General features: G+C 40.6%; 1 protein-coding gene across 1 annotated transcript; it reads left to right on the forward strand.

The window, feature by feature from the left end:
- Positions 1–9,408: 9,408 nt before the first annotated feature.
- On the forward strand, positions 9,409–11,383 carry LOC107045165 (SH2 domain-containing adapter protein E; the record flags this gene model as incomplete). The annotated part of the gene is given in 2 exon segments (XM_015267326.1): positions 9,409–9,424; positions 9,480–11,383. Coding segments are annotated over 2 exon segments (1,920 nt in total), but the record flags the coding sequence as incomplete, so codon positions are not given.
- Between the last annotated feature and the right edge of the window lie 6,513 nt (positions 11,384–17,896).

Genomic DNA, 17,896 nt, shown 5'->3' on the forward strand with positions numbered 1-17,896 from the left:
ATTCATCTGTTTTTTTTTTCAATTGATCTAGTCAAATATTTATCATGATAATCCCAATTATCTAGTCATTTCTTCCATCAGAATGCTGTTTTTTATTCATCTAGTCTTTCATTTTCATCATCATTATCCAATTATCGAGTTCGGTTTTTATAATGACTAGTGCACGAGCGCTTCGCGCCCGTCGCTGGATTACGTTATGTTACATTATTTCATTTTATTGTCTCCTAACTTCATCTTTCAGATTAAATTGATTAAAAATTTTTAATATCCTAGTTTTAAGATTCGGTGTAGATTAGAGGGAAAAGAGAAATGTAAAGAAAAAGATGATCATAAAAGAGCAAAAAAGACAATTTTGCAGCAACTTTTCTCATCGGTTGATAGGGTGCTCATCAATAGTTTACTGTTGAAAACAGAGTCGTGGCAACTATACCGGGAGTCAAACGAATTTTTTCGTCGACAGAAAAATTGATTTTCTGGTGACCGTGGAAAACATCAAGATCGTCGGGTTTCCCTTTAACTCGGCGAAAATATTCACAAATTCTATCGAAATTATCGTATCATCTCAATGAGAATGAATCAATGAAGTTACGGAAGAGGTCATCATCGGAAAAACAGAGAAATCGATTTTTGATGTCCGTGGACAATGTTAAAATTGCTTTTTTCTATTATCACTGCGAAAACACCCATAACTTCGATGTCTGCTATTGTATTTTGATAAAATTATAATCGTGTCATTTTAATTATTTCGATTGCAGCGAGTGAATGAAGTGCCAAAGAGATCATCATTGCACGAATCCGTGGAAACCGTTAAAATCGTCAATTTTCTCTCTAACTACAAAAATACCTACAAATTCGATGCCTGCTATTATATTTCGATAAAATTATCATATCATTTTAGTTATGAGGAATGAATAAAGTGCCGGAAGAGGTCATCATCGAGAAAATAGAAAAATATATTTTTCGATGTCCCCGGAAAATTGAAAAATCGTCGATTTTTTCTTTAAAACTGCAAAAATACCCAAAAATTCAATTTTTTCCACTGCAGTTGGATAAAATGGATATAAAAAATATCAAAGAATGCAAATCGGAGATGGTAACTTTTATGCGATTATTAGAATTGGAGAATAGCCTTGGGGAAGTTTATAGCTTCCGCAAGTCTCATCGCAGTGTCTCCACGTGCCTCACGAATTTCCATTGAATTTTATAGAGTTAGAAGCAAGAAATAGAATTGATTCTTTAAAAAACTGTCACAGAAGAAAATCGTCAACTCTTGGGTATTTTCATGTTTCTGTACTGAGTTTCACATGCAAAGGAATTTTTAAAAATAAAACGAGTGGGAAATGGCTCTTCACTGCAAAAACTTCGGTCTTACGAGCGGTCTGAAACTAAAATCCAAGACCGTAAGACCGGTAAACGGTCATAAAATCAGACCAATTTCCGATCTTAACTTGCGATCTTACGCATTTTAAGATCGTTCATGAGCCTAATCATAGGAAAAGATCCCATTCCGATCTTAAATTTTAAGATCGCAACTTCAAAATCGGGTTTGAAAATCGAAACGGGTCTGATTCTAAGATCACTTGGTTGGTTTATGGTCGGTGACATGTAAGACCGATTCCTAATCTAAGATCAATACAACGATTAAGATCGAAAATGTAAGACCAATTTATAGTCTTAGATGAAACTGTACTAATCAATCGATAAATGAATTATTGAATCAATTTAACGATTGATTAGTAAATTGATATTAAGTTTGCTCAATCATTAAATTAATGGTTGATTGAGTTATTAATTAAATGAACAATTAATTTTGACCCGCTCATTTTGACCCTTGCGACTCTTAGATTTTGAGCCGTAGATTTTGACCTTTAGAGTTTGACCTTGTATTTTACCTTTATGACCCTTAAATTTTGAACCATGGATTTTAACCCTTGTGACCGTTCAATTTTGAACCTTACATTTTGACTCTTGTGACCCTTAGCTTCTGAACCTTAGATTTTGACTCTTGTATTCAGATGCTTACGTTTTGACCCCTGTAACCCTTACAATCGAAATCTTGGATTTCGACCTTTATATTCAAGCCTTTGTATTTTGACGCTCATGATCCTTAGAATTTGGCCCTTGTGATCCTTAAATTTGAAACCTTAAAATTTGACCCTTATATTCAGACAATTTTCGTTTGACTCTTATGACCCTCAAATTTTTACCCTTGCCACCCTACAATTTTGAACCTTCGATTTTGGGTTTCATATTCAGATCCCTTTATTTTGACCCTTTTGACTCCCAAATTTTGACCCTTGTGACCCTTAAATTGGAAGCGTTACAATTCGACCCTTATATTCAGATCCTTGTATTTTGACCATTATGATCCTTAGATTTTTACCCTTATGACCCTTAAATTCTTAACCATGGATTTTGACTTGGGTATCCAGACCCTTGTATTTTAACCCTTACGATTCTTAGATTTCGACCCCTATGACCTTCAGAATTCGACGTTTGTGACCTTTAAATTCTGAAACTTGGATATTAACTCTTATATCGGGTGAGTTGTGCTAAAAGGTCGTATAAACATTTCTTTTTCATTTTCTCGGAAATTTGGGCCACAAGGTCGTATAAAGACTTTCCCAGAGGATATGAAATCTCCACCTTTCAGATGATTCTGAGTCATCTGAGCCTATTTTTTTGAAACCAAATTTTCAATTTTTACAAGGACTAAAAAATTATTGAAAATTCGGGCGAAATGGTCATATAAACACCTTCCCAGGGAATATGAAATTTCCACGTTTTGGATTATTCTAAGTCATCTGAGTCATTCTGAGTCATGTGTTAAATTTTTTCATTTTTTTACAGGAAATTTTTTTTTATTTTTTAAAAATGTGGACCAAAAGTTCGTATAAATAATTTCTCAGGGGATATTAAATCTACACGTTTTGGATGATTCTGAACCATCTCAGTCCAATTTTACGAGATCAATTTTTTCATTTTTGTCCGCGCAATTTGTTCAATTTTTTGGAAATTGAGCCGAAAAGTCGAATGAACAGTTTACCAGGGAATTCGAAATCTACACGTGTTGAATGATTCTGAGTAATCGATGAGCATGAACATTCCCCCTCCCCCGCCGCTGCGATAATCAGCATTGAATATTCAATCAAAAATTCAAAAAAATGATCATTTAAGAAAAAGTCGCAAAATCCCAAAATATAATAAAGAAAATAATACAAATTATTTCATTAAAGTTCATGCTATTTTTTCAAAAATACTGTTTTTTGTCTTTGAGTAACTTCAGCAAATTTCAGTAAAATGGTTGTTGAAATCATAGATTCCCTATAATATAAGGAGAGTGAAGAAGTTTTTTATTTTATTTGGAAGATGTAATTCAAAGCTTTGAAATGAGTCTCAACTAATGCAAATCGTTTCATTTCATCACTTGATATTAGAGGTTGAAAATTGTCGGTTTTTAACCCCATCTCCTCAACACACAAATTATTTCCGCTCGATTTTTGTCACCATATACAATGTAATTCTTCAGAGAATCCGATGAAACGTGGAATAAATTAGAAAAATCAATGACGAAAGGTGGCAAAAAGCGGAACAAATTATATCACCCAATTACAGAAAAACAAATTCAATCTCACAAAATGGAGTGAATTGTTTTTTTGTTGAATGTATTCACATCAACTTCCGTTCAATGCACTTAAAGATTAATCATTTTCCATTGAAAGAAAAAAAAACTCATCAATTTTCCTAAATTAATCATTAAATCCTTTTCACTGCAATCCATAATTTACCGCGCGAGTTACCGTGAGAATTTATTTATCAAGTTCGATGGGTGACAAAAATTTACCGTTCCTAACTCTGCTCGAAATTTCCGGTCCATTCAACTGCTTTACAGTTAAATTCAAAGCATATGCTTTGCAACCATGATTATAAAATTAATTAATAATTGTATTGCAGTCTCCTCACACCGATCTCCTCCAATCGCCATGCTCCTCGTCCCGGGCGTCTAGCCCCGTTGTCCAGGCCCTCTCGCGCCCCCCTGCTCCGACAGCTGTCTGATCCTTATGACCCTCGCTTGCCCTCCCCCCCAATCACCCAGGACATCGTCCCCAGTTTCCCCCCCACACACACAACTGACCCATATAGCTAACCCATACGCCCACAACCAGCTGACCATCATGACCCTTGTGACCCTTACAAGCGACCGACAACCAGTTGCTCGTGACCCTTGGGCCACCTCCTGTCTATCCCACCAGCCCCTAGCGAACCTTCTAGAACTTTCGACCCACCCTCCCCCTCCCCGCCCACCGCTGGACTTGATGACTCATTTCTCAAGGTTAAATTGGTCCAGAAGCGGCACTGCATATCTACTACTGTCCAATCTTAATATTTCAAATCTGTACTCGGATGGTCGAGGACAACCCCTTACTACATCTTCCGCTTGGAGCTGAACAGACAAAAGCTGGGTATTAATATCTTGAAGAGGAAATTACGTAGGTGGTGTAACGAGATTGTCTCGTTACGGGTTGAAATTCCCGTAAAAAGAAATGTGAACTCTTAAAATTATTGAAGAGAGATAAGTAGTGACATCTGGAGGTGGCTGAAAGAGCCGCGACTGGATGAGCAGAGCCACAGACCGATGACAGGCTGAAGGCATAGCGGTTTTGGGTGAAACCGCGACCCCTGGAAGTCTAGAGGACGTTACTAGACTATCGCTATTTTAGAATTCGCCCAGCATGTACTAGGGGAAAAGGGGCCGATGTACACGCTGTCCAACTGGGCGATTCTGAAGGCTATGTCAGAGTAGACTAGGGACCAACGGCCAGGTGAGAGGACTGGTGTCCCCGGGATCTCGTCGGATTGATTGATGGGGATAGGGTAACGGAATGACCTATCGTCGCTGAGATATCCAGACTAAGGAGAGAAGGCCCTAGTAAGATTCTGAGTCAGTCAAACGCGGACGCTCAAGCGGGGAAGTCGAAGGGATTTCTCCGGCGTATACTGTGGTGTTGGCTTTGAAGATGGCCAAGGGAATGGTGGGCGAATAGCTCAGCGCAGCCAGGTGCGTAACTGATGGTAGCGAACGTAGGGGAATGTTCCTGCATTCCCCACAAACGGGAAAAAGAGTTATTTCGAAACTCTTGGTGACCACCTTGTGGTTTCCGGCGTTATCTGGCCTCGGCGGAACGATTTGAGGCGTATGGGCCCGTGGGCCTGGAGTAGAGCAATCCGCCTATCGGCCCGATCATACGTCGCCATTTCTAGTACTACCCGGAGGCAGTGATGCACGATGACCGAAGCGGTAACTGGTGGCCGAGAGTATGGGTGGTCGTGAAGTGGGTAACAGTCTTCCACTTTGGTCGAATCAGCCTCTCGGCGTCTCAGGCTCTGAGGAGTTCCGGCTGATTCGCATTTAACTCTGAAACACTTCCGAGTCGAAATACTTCCGAGTCGAAAAACCCTCCAGGACGAGTGTAAATTTAATTTGCATGGATGATTAGGCCGTGAGGCTTAATTTCCAGTCTGGAATAGTGGCTGATGACGTTACAGTTAACGTCTACAGTACACGTCTACTGCTACGCGTAACAGTTAAATAAATAGGTACATTTCTAGCGAAGTACCATCGCAAGACTAAAAGACATGGGTCGAACTGAGCATGTCGGCGACAAGCGCAAGGAGTGTCTCTAAATACATCAACAAAATGATCCGAGAATTGGAATAAAACCAACAAAAATCCGTGAGCTACTGAGAGTCCATTAATGCACTGGAATACCTAATTACTCGGTTCATAATCGCCCGAAGACCAAACGGTAAGGAGCTCGAAGTAATCAAGTCGGCGGTAAACGCAAGGATGGCTCTAATTACCGAGAATTTCACGGCTTTTATATCCTCAAAATGTCGACGCAGTACTAATGAAATATTCACTGAATTTCATGACATGACAATATCCCATAGACACGAGAGAGACAGACGAAAAAAATCCAACATCACGTGGTGAAGCGCAATTGCGCACAAGGCTATGAAAGCAATTATTTGGCGTTATTTAGGCTTTACCGCACAGAGCATAGTATCAAAAGAAAGCTAATTAATTCCCTAATCACCTAAAATGAGCAAATGATGCGAAGGAAAATCGAAAACATGCGAAATTCCGATACCAACAATATGTGTGAAACTCACCAGCGATAAACACGCAGTTCTTCCGACTCGGTACCACGGCAAAACTCCAAAAAATTCTCTTCAGTCGGTCCTCTCGACCCTCTAATCTTTTCCTGACTGATCCACAATCGCATATTCCTGCTAATTAGTTTCCTCTTCTCGTTTATCCAAAAAATACTGACTCTGGGTACAGCGCACGGTCAAAGTTACGCAATAGTAAATTCGGTAACCGGGGTCTCTATACGCGGGAATTCAATCCAAAGCGTTCGACGGAATTGATTAACAAAAATCATTCGACGGCTACCCAAGCGGTTCTGAGCTCGGAATAAATAATTTTGACTATAATTTCCTTCTCGAGGACGCATTCTCGGGATTATGGGGATAAAACGAAATAAGAGGCAACGAAGGTGCAGAAGCTGCACCTACGCGTTTTCCCGAAGATTGAAATGAAAGAGCAGAAATCCGATGAGATTATCGTGCAGCACGGCAATATTTCGGTCTATGAAGCGAATAATTCATCGGTTCTCTATGGTCAATTTATCGAAATCCGGCAATATATTTCCCGAGGCGTAAGATCGCATCAAGTAAAAGATAACGAAATACTGAAATTCTTCTAGGCGATGAACGCAAACTCAAAATCTAACGTCTCAACAAAAAAAATCCACGACTCGAAAAGAATTAATACATAATAAAAAGTGACTCGAATACTAAATTAAATTGTCTTGACTGGGTCATAGTCTCTGCATACTCACAAATTTTTATCCGCGTTTGAAGGTTCTCCGGTGAACTAAGGGATTTCCCCAGAATCCCTTACAACCTTCGCACACCAACATGCTACACCAATTTTAATAATTACTTCGCATCAATGCGCTATTGATCTCTTCAATTATGTTTCTAAAGCAATTTACCTGAAAACATGTTAGACTATATTTCTTTTTGAAAGATTTGTGTTGAACAAAAATGAGTGGAATAATTTGACTTCTAAAGAAATTCTATACTTTTAGTGTTTATAATTTTACTGCAAATGATTCTGTGTCTTTTCTCCTAGAGATAGTATTCTACTGTTTTTGTATATTTGTAACGAGCTGTTGGCTCCCCCCATTGTATAAGTACAATAGCACACATGCAATAAATGATTATTATATCGCTTTAACTATTCAAACTATGTCTAGTGCCAACTCTCAATAGCTCTATGTTCACAGGCACTACATTATTTAGCTTTCAAGAGCGATGCGAAAATTATTACAAACGACCCATGTACTCTTTAAAAACAATAAATTGAATTGAATTGAACATATAGAGATTTTGTCACTTATAACTTATTAGATGCTGAAAAGGAATGCAGTCAGCCGTTTATTTATTTATTTAAAACGTGAAAAAATTGTGTAACAAATGTTTCCTTTGAATTCAAATATTTTTGCCTGGAAAAATGATGGGGCTATATATGGTTGCGTATTTGTTCTTTCCTACCGCTCAACCACTTTCATGTTAAATCGTCGATTTCGATCCTGTTATGCTTTTATCTTTGTCTTTAATTCCCGAACGCGTCCTTTTACTTTTTGCTATCTTTTTATTTATTCTTTTCGCCCTAGTCTTTGAAATAAAGATTTATGTTTACAAAATGCCTCTTTACTTAACAATATGTTTCATCACGTGGGCGTAAAGTGCAATTTTTTTGACCATGATCCCTTTTTCTACACATTGGTGATGAAAAGTAGTGTTTGATACTCACCAAAAAAGTGTTCTTCGCCTCTTGGGGAGGTAGCCCTCATCATCGGCGAGTGCTACACACCGCCCACAGGTGAAAAAACACTTTTACCCTCTCATATCGAAATACATTATTTTATACAATAGTTCCATTTTCATGGAATTTTCTATCAATCTTCATTCAATTTTGAGTAAAATGAGTTCTGATACTTTCTAGTTATCAGAATGAATCTTTCAGAATTCATATTCTGTTCTTCAGCGGAAAAAAATGGAATTGATTGGGAAGTTACTGATTCAACCGACAATGATTCGCACCCGCTTAAACCCTTCCACAATGGGGATGAGCCAAGCGAGCGGTCAATATCACGATCGATTTTTTAAATATTATGTCCAATTCCAAAAATTGCGATATATTTCTTTCACAGGTGGATATGAACATATTATTACTATAGCGCTAAATGCTGGATGAAAATTCATTCCTCTTCCAGACGCCAATAAATGCTACAATACCCTCCCAAATTTGCATGAATCATTCGTTTAAATCATGCGTGTAACAAATTTAACCATTTCATTCTCATTTTAAGATTTCTTTCATGTTTTATCTGTCTTTTATCTCATTTTGACACGACTTTTCAAAAACTTTCTCTCAGAACGCTCTGTTATACCCCAGATTCATTCCATTGCATAATTATTAGTACGGACATTCAACATTGTTAGAGTTGCCAGACGCGATTACGGATGCTGTCCAAGCTATTAACATTTACACAATACAGCGCATCCGTAGCAGCTTCAAACGTAGAATAGAGTTTTGTGGTATAAGTGCTGGCGGACAATTGAAAGGGAGTCTATTATAATTTGCAGAATGTTCTTTGTACAATATAAAAACAAGATTTATTCGCGCTTTACCGTATTCAAGTAATTCGCAACTTACTTTTATCACTTGCAATGGGACACCCTTCAGCTCTCACGACGCTGGCAGCGCGAATTCTATAACCAATCCTGAATTCGCTACAAAATACACGTGTTATCGTCAAGACCTTTGGCGAGAGAAGACGGCGAATGCTATTCTCGCTGGACATTTGATTGACCCTCACTCTTCATTTTTATTCATGTCCTAATTGAATTTTTTTGTTAATATTTATTTTCCCTGATTAATCGTACATTTATATTTGTTCCAGATGAGTCAACGTCAGATTACTCTTTCGATGAAGAACTCAGATCTCATCTGTTTCAAACTCGCAAACGGAAAACATTATTACGCCCATTAAGTGAAAAACATGCTCCTTTGAGTAGAGTCAAGTTAAAGTCCAACGGTGCTCCATCAGTAGAGTGCATCACATTAGTTCACACTCAAAATCAATCTTCAATAGACTCCAACTAACAAGTTCGTCACTCCTCGCCATATTACTACGGTGATGTTTTCAAAGATTCTGAGCAGCTTCCAAGATCACAACTGACTGAGTGCAGAAAGAGCGTAAGCCATGACGTACCCGTAGACGAGTTATGAAGCGAGTGTTGAAGCTTCACTATTTGGGCCATGTAAACGCCATGATTTATCCAGTGAGTATGCACAACCAATTCACAGTGGCGAGATACACACCTCGTGTATTATCACTGAGTGGGACCACACTCTCATGCCCTCGCATCGGTTACTGAGCCAAGATTTATCCACATTCGTGTGTATGTGTCCTGCATCTCGGAGGGATTACGTGTACCGAGTGACGCTGAAAGAAATTCGGTGAGTAAATCAAGTAGGGCCCAAAGGATTGGACCCCAACTGCCGGTGCTACTAAAGTACGACCCTGACGTTGAGCGAGGCGGTGATGAGGCGGATGGTGAAGAAGAGGAGGCTGATGAAGTCGAAGATATTGACGACCTGGAAATGGCAAGGCAGCGTCGTGTATATGAGACGGCATTCGACTGTAAAGTTACTCGATCCGATGACGATTTGGATGAGATTGATCGGGTTACAAATCATCCGGTACTGCATTTAAAGTTGAGGGGCACGAGTCCATCATGTTCAAGCCCTGATACCACTGCTTCGAAATACACAGGCTCGCAGTGGGGTAAACAGCAGACTCATGAAGGTCATAAACAAAAAATGATGATGTTACAACCTAAACCTGTATCAAATCGACAGCAGCCGCATTTGGACAATATATATAGTCTCGCTCAGGGCATTCAAACACTTAAGGTAAATTCCAGTGATGAACAGAAGTTCACGGGTAGAATAACCACTTGTCGATGTACCTCGTCTCTATCATCGACAGCTCCCCTATCCGCCAAGTTTCATGGAAACCAAGATGACATTCTTCTAAATATTCACAGTGCTCCAAATTTACCCTTACAAACAGATCGTCCAAGACTGAGAGGCGTGAGACCACCAATCGAATCATTGAGAATCAAGGATTCACCAAAAAGTAGTACTGATGTATTCGATATTAAAAGTCGAACAGAAAGTTTCGTTAAAGAGAACAATGATTATCGATTACGCAAAGGAAACCAAGAACTCATTCTTGAGTTCAAGGGTAGGCCCAGAGGAGACAAATACCGACCAAGATGTTTGGTACGAGTTAGAGAACCAGTTGGTGAATTTAAAGAAAGTCCCCATGAAGCGGAGGGAGATCTTCTGAAGGAGAGAACAGATCCAGGACTCGTTGAGTTTAAGCTACGTCCAACAAGATGTCGAGTTGGCTATTCCAGTACAGAGAGCATGGCGACAAGCAGCAGTGCTGGAAGCATGGAATCCCTCCGAAGCACCACTAGTGAAAGCAACAGGTCGACGAGTAGCTCTGATAGCCGCCGCAGTACTAGTTTGAGCTCTCACAGTTCAGACAGCGGCACCACGCACTGCTTTCTCCACCATCATCATCAACCAAAAACTTTATCTGGTTATCTCACGTTCCACGCAAGTCACCTGCACATCCTTTCGCCCATCTCCGACAAATCCTCCCAAGAACCTGCATCTGAAACTTCTGATAATAATCGGAATAATAATTCTCAGAAAGCTTCCCCCGAAGCTACTGGACTTGTCATGCTAAATACTACTACAAATCCAATCACTTCGACTGTGGTGGTGCCGACAGATCCGTCTTTCAAGAACCGGCGTACGCCACAGAATAAGAATGTGATTAACTTAGCACTCAAATTTTCATCATTGGGAGATGCAGAAATTCAAGGTTCAGACAGTGGGATTTCGATTGAGTCTCGAGCAGAAATTAAGTGCAAACCGTTTGCTTTCCAACTTCGGAAAACTGAGATTAATAACATCAACTTAGTTAGCGAAGACCCTGACCTACCGGAATTGCCGTTTGACATGCCAAAATTAAGGAGGAGACGTCTCCTCATGCAACAGGATGCAACAACCTCGGGTAGTGCCACCAGTGTTGATCTCAGAGATCTTCCTTTCGATATGCCAAAATTGAAGAGACGGTTACGATGCACTCAGGCTATGGAATCTAGTGTTTCGAGAGCCTCCTCCAGCATTTCAAGTAGAGACGTGGAAGCTCCACCATTTTTTGGTAAGTAAACTTCTCAAGATTCACATAATAATGAAAACCACTAGGAGTTATAGACTATGAAGTGACGCGCCTCCATTTTGTTGAATCAATATATTTTGTTGTTATAAATGCACTCCAAAAATATTTCAACACTATTTTAGCTCCGTATGCTGGACCGAAACGGCATGAATTTCAAGAGAATGCCATAATTTGGGTGTATTTTTAGGAACCTCATCCGGGGTAGGAAGAGCCTGTGATTCACTGGGGGTTTACGATCCTCATAGACACAGCATAACGTCTTCAGACTCATGTGGCGGATACTTGATTATTTTATTCATTTTATTTTTTTATTTATGCCACAACAATACATAAAAAGTGTAAATAATGTTCTGAAAAATCGAGGGGAAACAGTGGCAATAGTTGGTAGACGATGACGCTAAGCAAAGAGTGGAACGAACATGTGGGGATGTTCATTAGGACACGATAATGCCATCAGAACAACTAACCCTCATGACATAGGAAGGTGATTCGTGAGTAAAAAGGGTAGAGAGAGAGAGAGTTTTATTTAGGGTTCCACGAAAAAGTGGGAAAATGTTAGATTGTCCCCGCGATAATTAAATTCGCATCCGTTTACTGTACTAATTATCGAGATTTGATTAGTTACGCGTTTTTGAGGGTCCATGGAATTATCGCGAAGGAGCGCCAAGTTATGAGTCATCCGGTAATATTTATGGGTCAACCCTATTATTAATCCCGCGGTTGCAATACCGGCGCTCCAAAATTTTGTTGGATTTTACGGGGTTAACTGGTTACCTTTTGTGTTTTTGGTGGAAGGTCGTTTGGAGCAAGTGCAACCCTTGTCTCCAACGAATTGCCAGGTTGCTTTAGAGTTTAGTTCAGAAGAGTAATTTGATAATTCGAAATAATAAGTAATTTGATTTTATTTATCATTTAACCCCGTGAATCCCGGAGAACAGATCCGTGGGAGGCGCCAAAAACCCCCAGTAATTATCCGAACGTTCATCTGTTCGGCTCAGTCCGATCAAATAATTAGTTAATTTAATGGTTTCGCTTACTTAAAATGTTCGGATTAATTTGAAAATGTTATCGGCACTTATGCCTTTGCATTTCCCGACAAAATTCGGGGTCTTTCGGGAGATCCTCGCGAAAGTAAGCGTGTCCGCACCAATCAAAAGGATTTTGATTGAGCAGTGATTTCTCACTTCTGAAGCGTCGCGAGACGTTCAGAAGTTGAGTTTAGTTGCCTTCTGACCCCTGCGGAATAGCGAGTGCAGGTAGTACGGGTTTATTAGTGATAGTGTCCATTTGGGATTATACCGGTCCAAGATGGGAAAGAGGGAGAAAAGGAGTAAGCAGATCCCAAAAGTGAGTTTGTTGGTTAATTAATTCGTTCTGAATTATAGTTCAGAGTGGTAATTTCCATCTCATGGTGGTTTTCGCACGCGTGGCCGTCAGGCACGTAGCGCGTTTTTCTATCTCTTTTGAGGGTAAACCTGTATTTAATTTCCCGTTATTAATTAGTTAAAGGGGTCGATCAGGTCGGGATTAATTTCTTTTTCTTATTATGGTTCGTATTTTCCCGATAATTCGCGCGTTCCGTTCCATCAAACATGATGGTTGATTCCCGTCAGAGGGTCATTTCCGGTATAAATCCCAGCTTCGGTTATTCAATAATCAGTTCATAAAATAGGGCATTTCATTTTAGGACTATTAGAACTTGTGAGTTTTTCCGAAAACTCCTCCAGAAAAGGGGAAAATTAGTTTTTAGCTCCACTCGCAGTGGTTTCTGTATTCGCGTCTCTCTCGCCCTCGTGGCGAGCTATTTTATCTCTCTCTCAGTGGGGAATTCCTCGCTGAGAATTTCAGCCGTTCAAATGGGACGTATCCCCCTTTCGGCACTCCTCTAAAACCCTCCGCACCGACAAACTGCGGCTATCGCTGTACGCGAACATTTCCTCCCATTTAAAATCCACCATGGTTATTTATGAACCTGGCGTGGTCAATTGGTTAGGGAAAATTACAAATTTAGGTTTACCGTGTTCGCTAGAAATTCCCGATTATTTGGGCTTTGGGTTTCCGAAATTTCACTTTGCCGTTTTGGAGAAATCGTCAGTTAAATTTTACGGAATTTTTGCTATACCGCTTTCCCGCATGCGTTATACGTATAACGATGAGTTTCAGTGTTTCTCTCTCTCTCTCTCTCTCTCTCTCTCTCTCTCTCTCTCTCTCTCTCTCTCTCTCACGGGTATTCACATATCTTTCCCCCCAGTTCTCGGAATTCTCGAGCATTTCGGGATTAAAGAATATTATCGTATTTTCGCGATTGTCTTCGTGTTTTCACTAACACCTGAGGAATTGGATCACTTTAGCCTCGTGATTAATCGAAGCGATCGTAATTGTATTATTTTGTTAGTAATACGAGTGGGAATCGAACCCGGGTCTCCCAGATCCGCGCCGGGCACTCTTACCGACTAAGCTACCGGAAACCACAGAAATTCACTCTCAAATTCACCTCATACACCGCCGAACCTCCTTTGGGCATTAAAGAATTCTAAGAAAAAATGAAAATGCGCGTAACCCGGAATAAAAACCAGCTTCAGATCGGATTTATTAGTTTCTCTTTGGTTCTGTTAGAAGAGCGATGATTGCTATTGATAATTTTCGATTGTTTTGGAAATTGTGTAAAAGTATGTAAATTATTTATTTTTGAAAATTTCAATAGTGGAACGAGTAAGGACAATATCGATCTCTTGTTTTTGTAGTTATGACCGCCCAATAACACGTTTCCACCTGAAATCCACCTCTCTCTCCACAACCTAGCACACTGCGCGATCCGAGGACCGTTACCTTTCCCCGAAAATCTAGTTCTTTTCATTTTTGGTTTGTCGGTTAGGAATTTTCTTAGTGTTTGGAATCGAAATTCGTGCACATCCGGTTTGATACTGCCGGCTAAAAATTATCTGGCGCCCATTATTCGTTTTATTTTGACTTAACTAGATCCAGGGAAAGAAGGGCTAAGGTAATCGGCATTTTTAGTCCCCAAATCAAAAGTCACGTTACAAGAGTAACAATATAAAAGTTTTAAGCATTGAGAAAATTCAAACGCGAGTTATAAAGCAAGAACAGTAGTTGAGCAGATGTTAACAAGTTGTATATTGCACCAAATGACAAAGGTGTTATCATGCAAGGTTAAGACTAAGGGATTATTGACTCCCAAGGATCATGCAGTATCATGAAGTCAAGAACCAACAATTTTGTAACGCAAATTAGTAAGATTCCTCAGGAAGACAAATAAGACATCAGCTTCTCGAGGCGTTTCTATAGATAAGATCTCTAGAACAGAGGATCCTAGACCGCTGAATCTGTCCCTGACCATGTCCGAGGCAGGGCATGAGATGAGCAGATGCTGAAGATCGTCAGGGCAATCCCAGTTGCACACGGGGCAGTAATTTTCTGGATTGAGTTTTATCCTCATATTCTACCAGTAAAGACAAACCCCTCTTTTGGTGGCAACCTTTGCTTGGCTTATTAGCGCCAGCTTGTTGAAGTTCAGGTTGAAATGGGGATAGTTGCCTTCGGTCTGAACAAGGTGGCGGTACAGAGGGCAGGATGAGGAAGCTCGAGCCTGCAACAAAACTGAGTCACGCAGTCTTGAGACCTTGCCCTCACTAATGCCGGTCGTGTAGGCACTAATAATCGCTGGGTCTTGTTTATCAAACAAAGCAGCAAAACCCAGGGATCACAGCTTACGCCGCAGGGAGTTCATCCAATTAGAGGTTGATGTTGGATTACCCTTGGACAGGTTTAAAGACGATTGTAGCACTTGCGTGGTTGTCTGGTTCCATTCAAGTGCAGTAGTTTGACTAGCCAACCCAGTTTTTTCTTCAGAATGGTGGCATCAAGACTTGGAATATTCGACTCCAGCCTCACTACATAGTGCGGGGTGGAGCGAGCCCAGCCGAAAAGTTGTTTGAAGTACCTGGATTGAGCAGACTGCAGAATATGCAAGTGTCAATCGGCCCACAATTCCACTTTATAGATTAGAGTGGCGCTGACATTTGAGTCAAAGGGCTTCTCTGCGGGCATGGACGATCGGGGTTAAGTCCTTCTCAGTTTGTTTAGGGTTGAGCCAATAGTTTGGTTGGTTTTGGTTACTCTGTCAATAACAAGCAGCCTTGTTAAAATTCCCTGACTTGGAGAACACAATCCTGAGATAAGTGTGTCTTTGTAACCTCAATTATGTTGTTATCGTATCTAAAAGTGGGCATACTGATGATCTTAGGGCTCTTGTGAAAGATGACTATTTGAGTGTTCCTGGCGTTGACAGAATGGCCAAGGGATGTGTAGAATGAGTGCAGAGCATGGAGCGTCCGTCGGGTGGCCTGAACGGTATCAGCAAGAAGGACAAAGTCATCTGCGAAGACCATAGACAGAAGTTCGAGCGAGCCACCCAAGCTTACACCCGATAACCCGGCATCGCGCAGATGCTTTTCCAGATGGCTAATGAATAGTATGAAGAGCAGTGCGCTCAATGATTCTCCTTGCGTTGTGCCTTTCGATATTTTCATTTTATTGGAGCTCTGGCCATTGATGACGTAGAACATGTTAAGTTTCTCGTATAAATAATTGATTGAGTTCAGAGACCACGAACCCAAACCCAGATCCCCGAGTTTCTTCCAGAATAGATGGTGCTGAACAGAATCGAACGCCTGCTTGAAATCGGATACTTGATTATTAAATAGCATGAAATATTATAATAGGAATAAAATAATTCATCAAGTCGAATTGCCCATAACTATGCACAACAGAACGTGCCCGGGGAAGGAAAAAAATGAAAATATTCACAGTTTAATCATTTGAGATCTGATTGCGTGGAATTAAACACTGAAGTGGACAATGGTTATCATACAGAGGAGTTACTAATGGAAACGTATCAAGAAAGAAACTCACAAATTCCGTTTACTGAGTTTATTATAGCGCACACTGTTAGATACATTGAATCCAAGAAAAACCGCGATGTATATAGGAGAATATTAATGAAAAAATTGAAGGATAAGTGTATAATTTTGTGTTGATTTAACTTACGGTTGTTGAGAATTTCCAAAGGAGTCAATTACGATCACTCAGTGGCCCTATCTCAGGATAGTCGATGTTTTCCTCGAATCTGGGGATGTACCGAAAGGTCGGGTGGCTAATGAACCAGCCCCAAAGGGTGTAGTGACGATGTCGATGGTGATGGTTGGAGTCTCTGGTGCCTTAGTAGAAGTTGAAGACTCTGAGGATGTTGATGGTTTAGTTGAAGAGTTAAAATTGACAGATGATATCATCAATTTCACAAAGTTGAAGAATCCCGCAGAACTCGAGCCTCGGGAGTGGATAATCTTGCAGACAAAGCTCAGTGATTTCAGGATGGGGACTCAACATAGGCGACTCACTTGGGTAGTGCGTGTGAAACAGCTCGTTGAAGTCAGTGTGTGAAGAATACCCAAGTCTGGGCTTGGCAGGATCCACTCGTATAGTGTGGTTCTTGAAAAAATTGTCGTGAAGGGTTAATGAAATTGGTACAGAAACTGACCGAAGACTTGCTGAATAAACAGGTGGAGGCAAAGAATTAGTTCTTCACAGGATTGCGGTGCTCTACTTGAGAGTAGACAGCCAAATCTCGGTTCACGATGCCCACTCTAGTACAATGAGGGGGCTGAAGGCTACCAGAGATAAGTCGTCACGAAGCTTCTCGATGACTTAAAAGACTGTCTTGGACGAAATTTAAATGACAGTACAAAATGACAGTACCAAATTTAGACTTAGTCCAAAGTGACATGGTACGAAGTAACCGTCACCAAATTTAGTTTTAGAATGAAAGTAGAATGATCAAAATCACTCACTTATATAAGAATCTGCTTTCATCACCCCACCGAAGGAGTTGGAGGGGGGCATTGTTGAGGTAAACCAAAAAGGGGTCCGTAGGGTCGTAAATAAGAGTATGGTGCCTTCACTTATCTATTAATAATTAGCTTACGGATTTTTATGATTTCGAACTAGTGCCTTTTGCTTTGAGGGCTCTCGATTGCATCCGCATCTTAATTAATGAGATGCATAAAACGGAGGAAACGATAATCCTGACTTGGTTGGCTTCCGGATGGATGCCGCGTTGAGTTTCAGCATTGCGCCGACGTTTCGCAAACATTGCAGTCTGCATCTTCAGGGCTATCAGCTCCGATTCTGAGCTCCGATGTGTGGGGGCAGTCCTTATATACCTTCCCTTGTGGTGGTGGGGGAAGGGGAAGGGGGGGGGAAGTCAGCCAATCATATGTTTTTAATTGATCAGCTGGTCAATTAAAAAACCGGGAGGACGGTTTTCCAAATGGGGTTCACTTGATATCCTCTGTCCCTGTTGAGGTTGTTAGGGTTTTTATGGATCTCCAAACCCTCTCGGTATTTCCTTTCGAAATACCCTTGAGACTTGGCCAGCATTTTGGCTTGGTCGTAGTGGATAGTATGTCCAGTATCCATCC

This window comes from Diachasma alloeum, unplaced genomic scaffold (genome assembly GCF_001412515.2).
Source record: "Diachasma alloeum isolate Michigan unplaced genomic scaffold, Dall2.0 Dall_scaffold_00880, whole genome shotgun sequence".
NCBI classification, from domain to species: Eukaryota; Metazoa; Arthropoda; class Insecta; order Hymenoptera; family Braconidae; genus Diachasma; species Diachasma alloeum.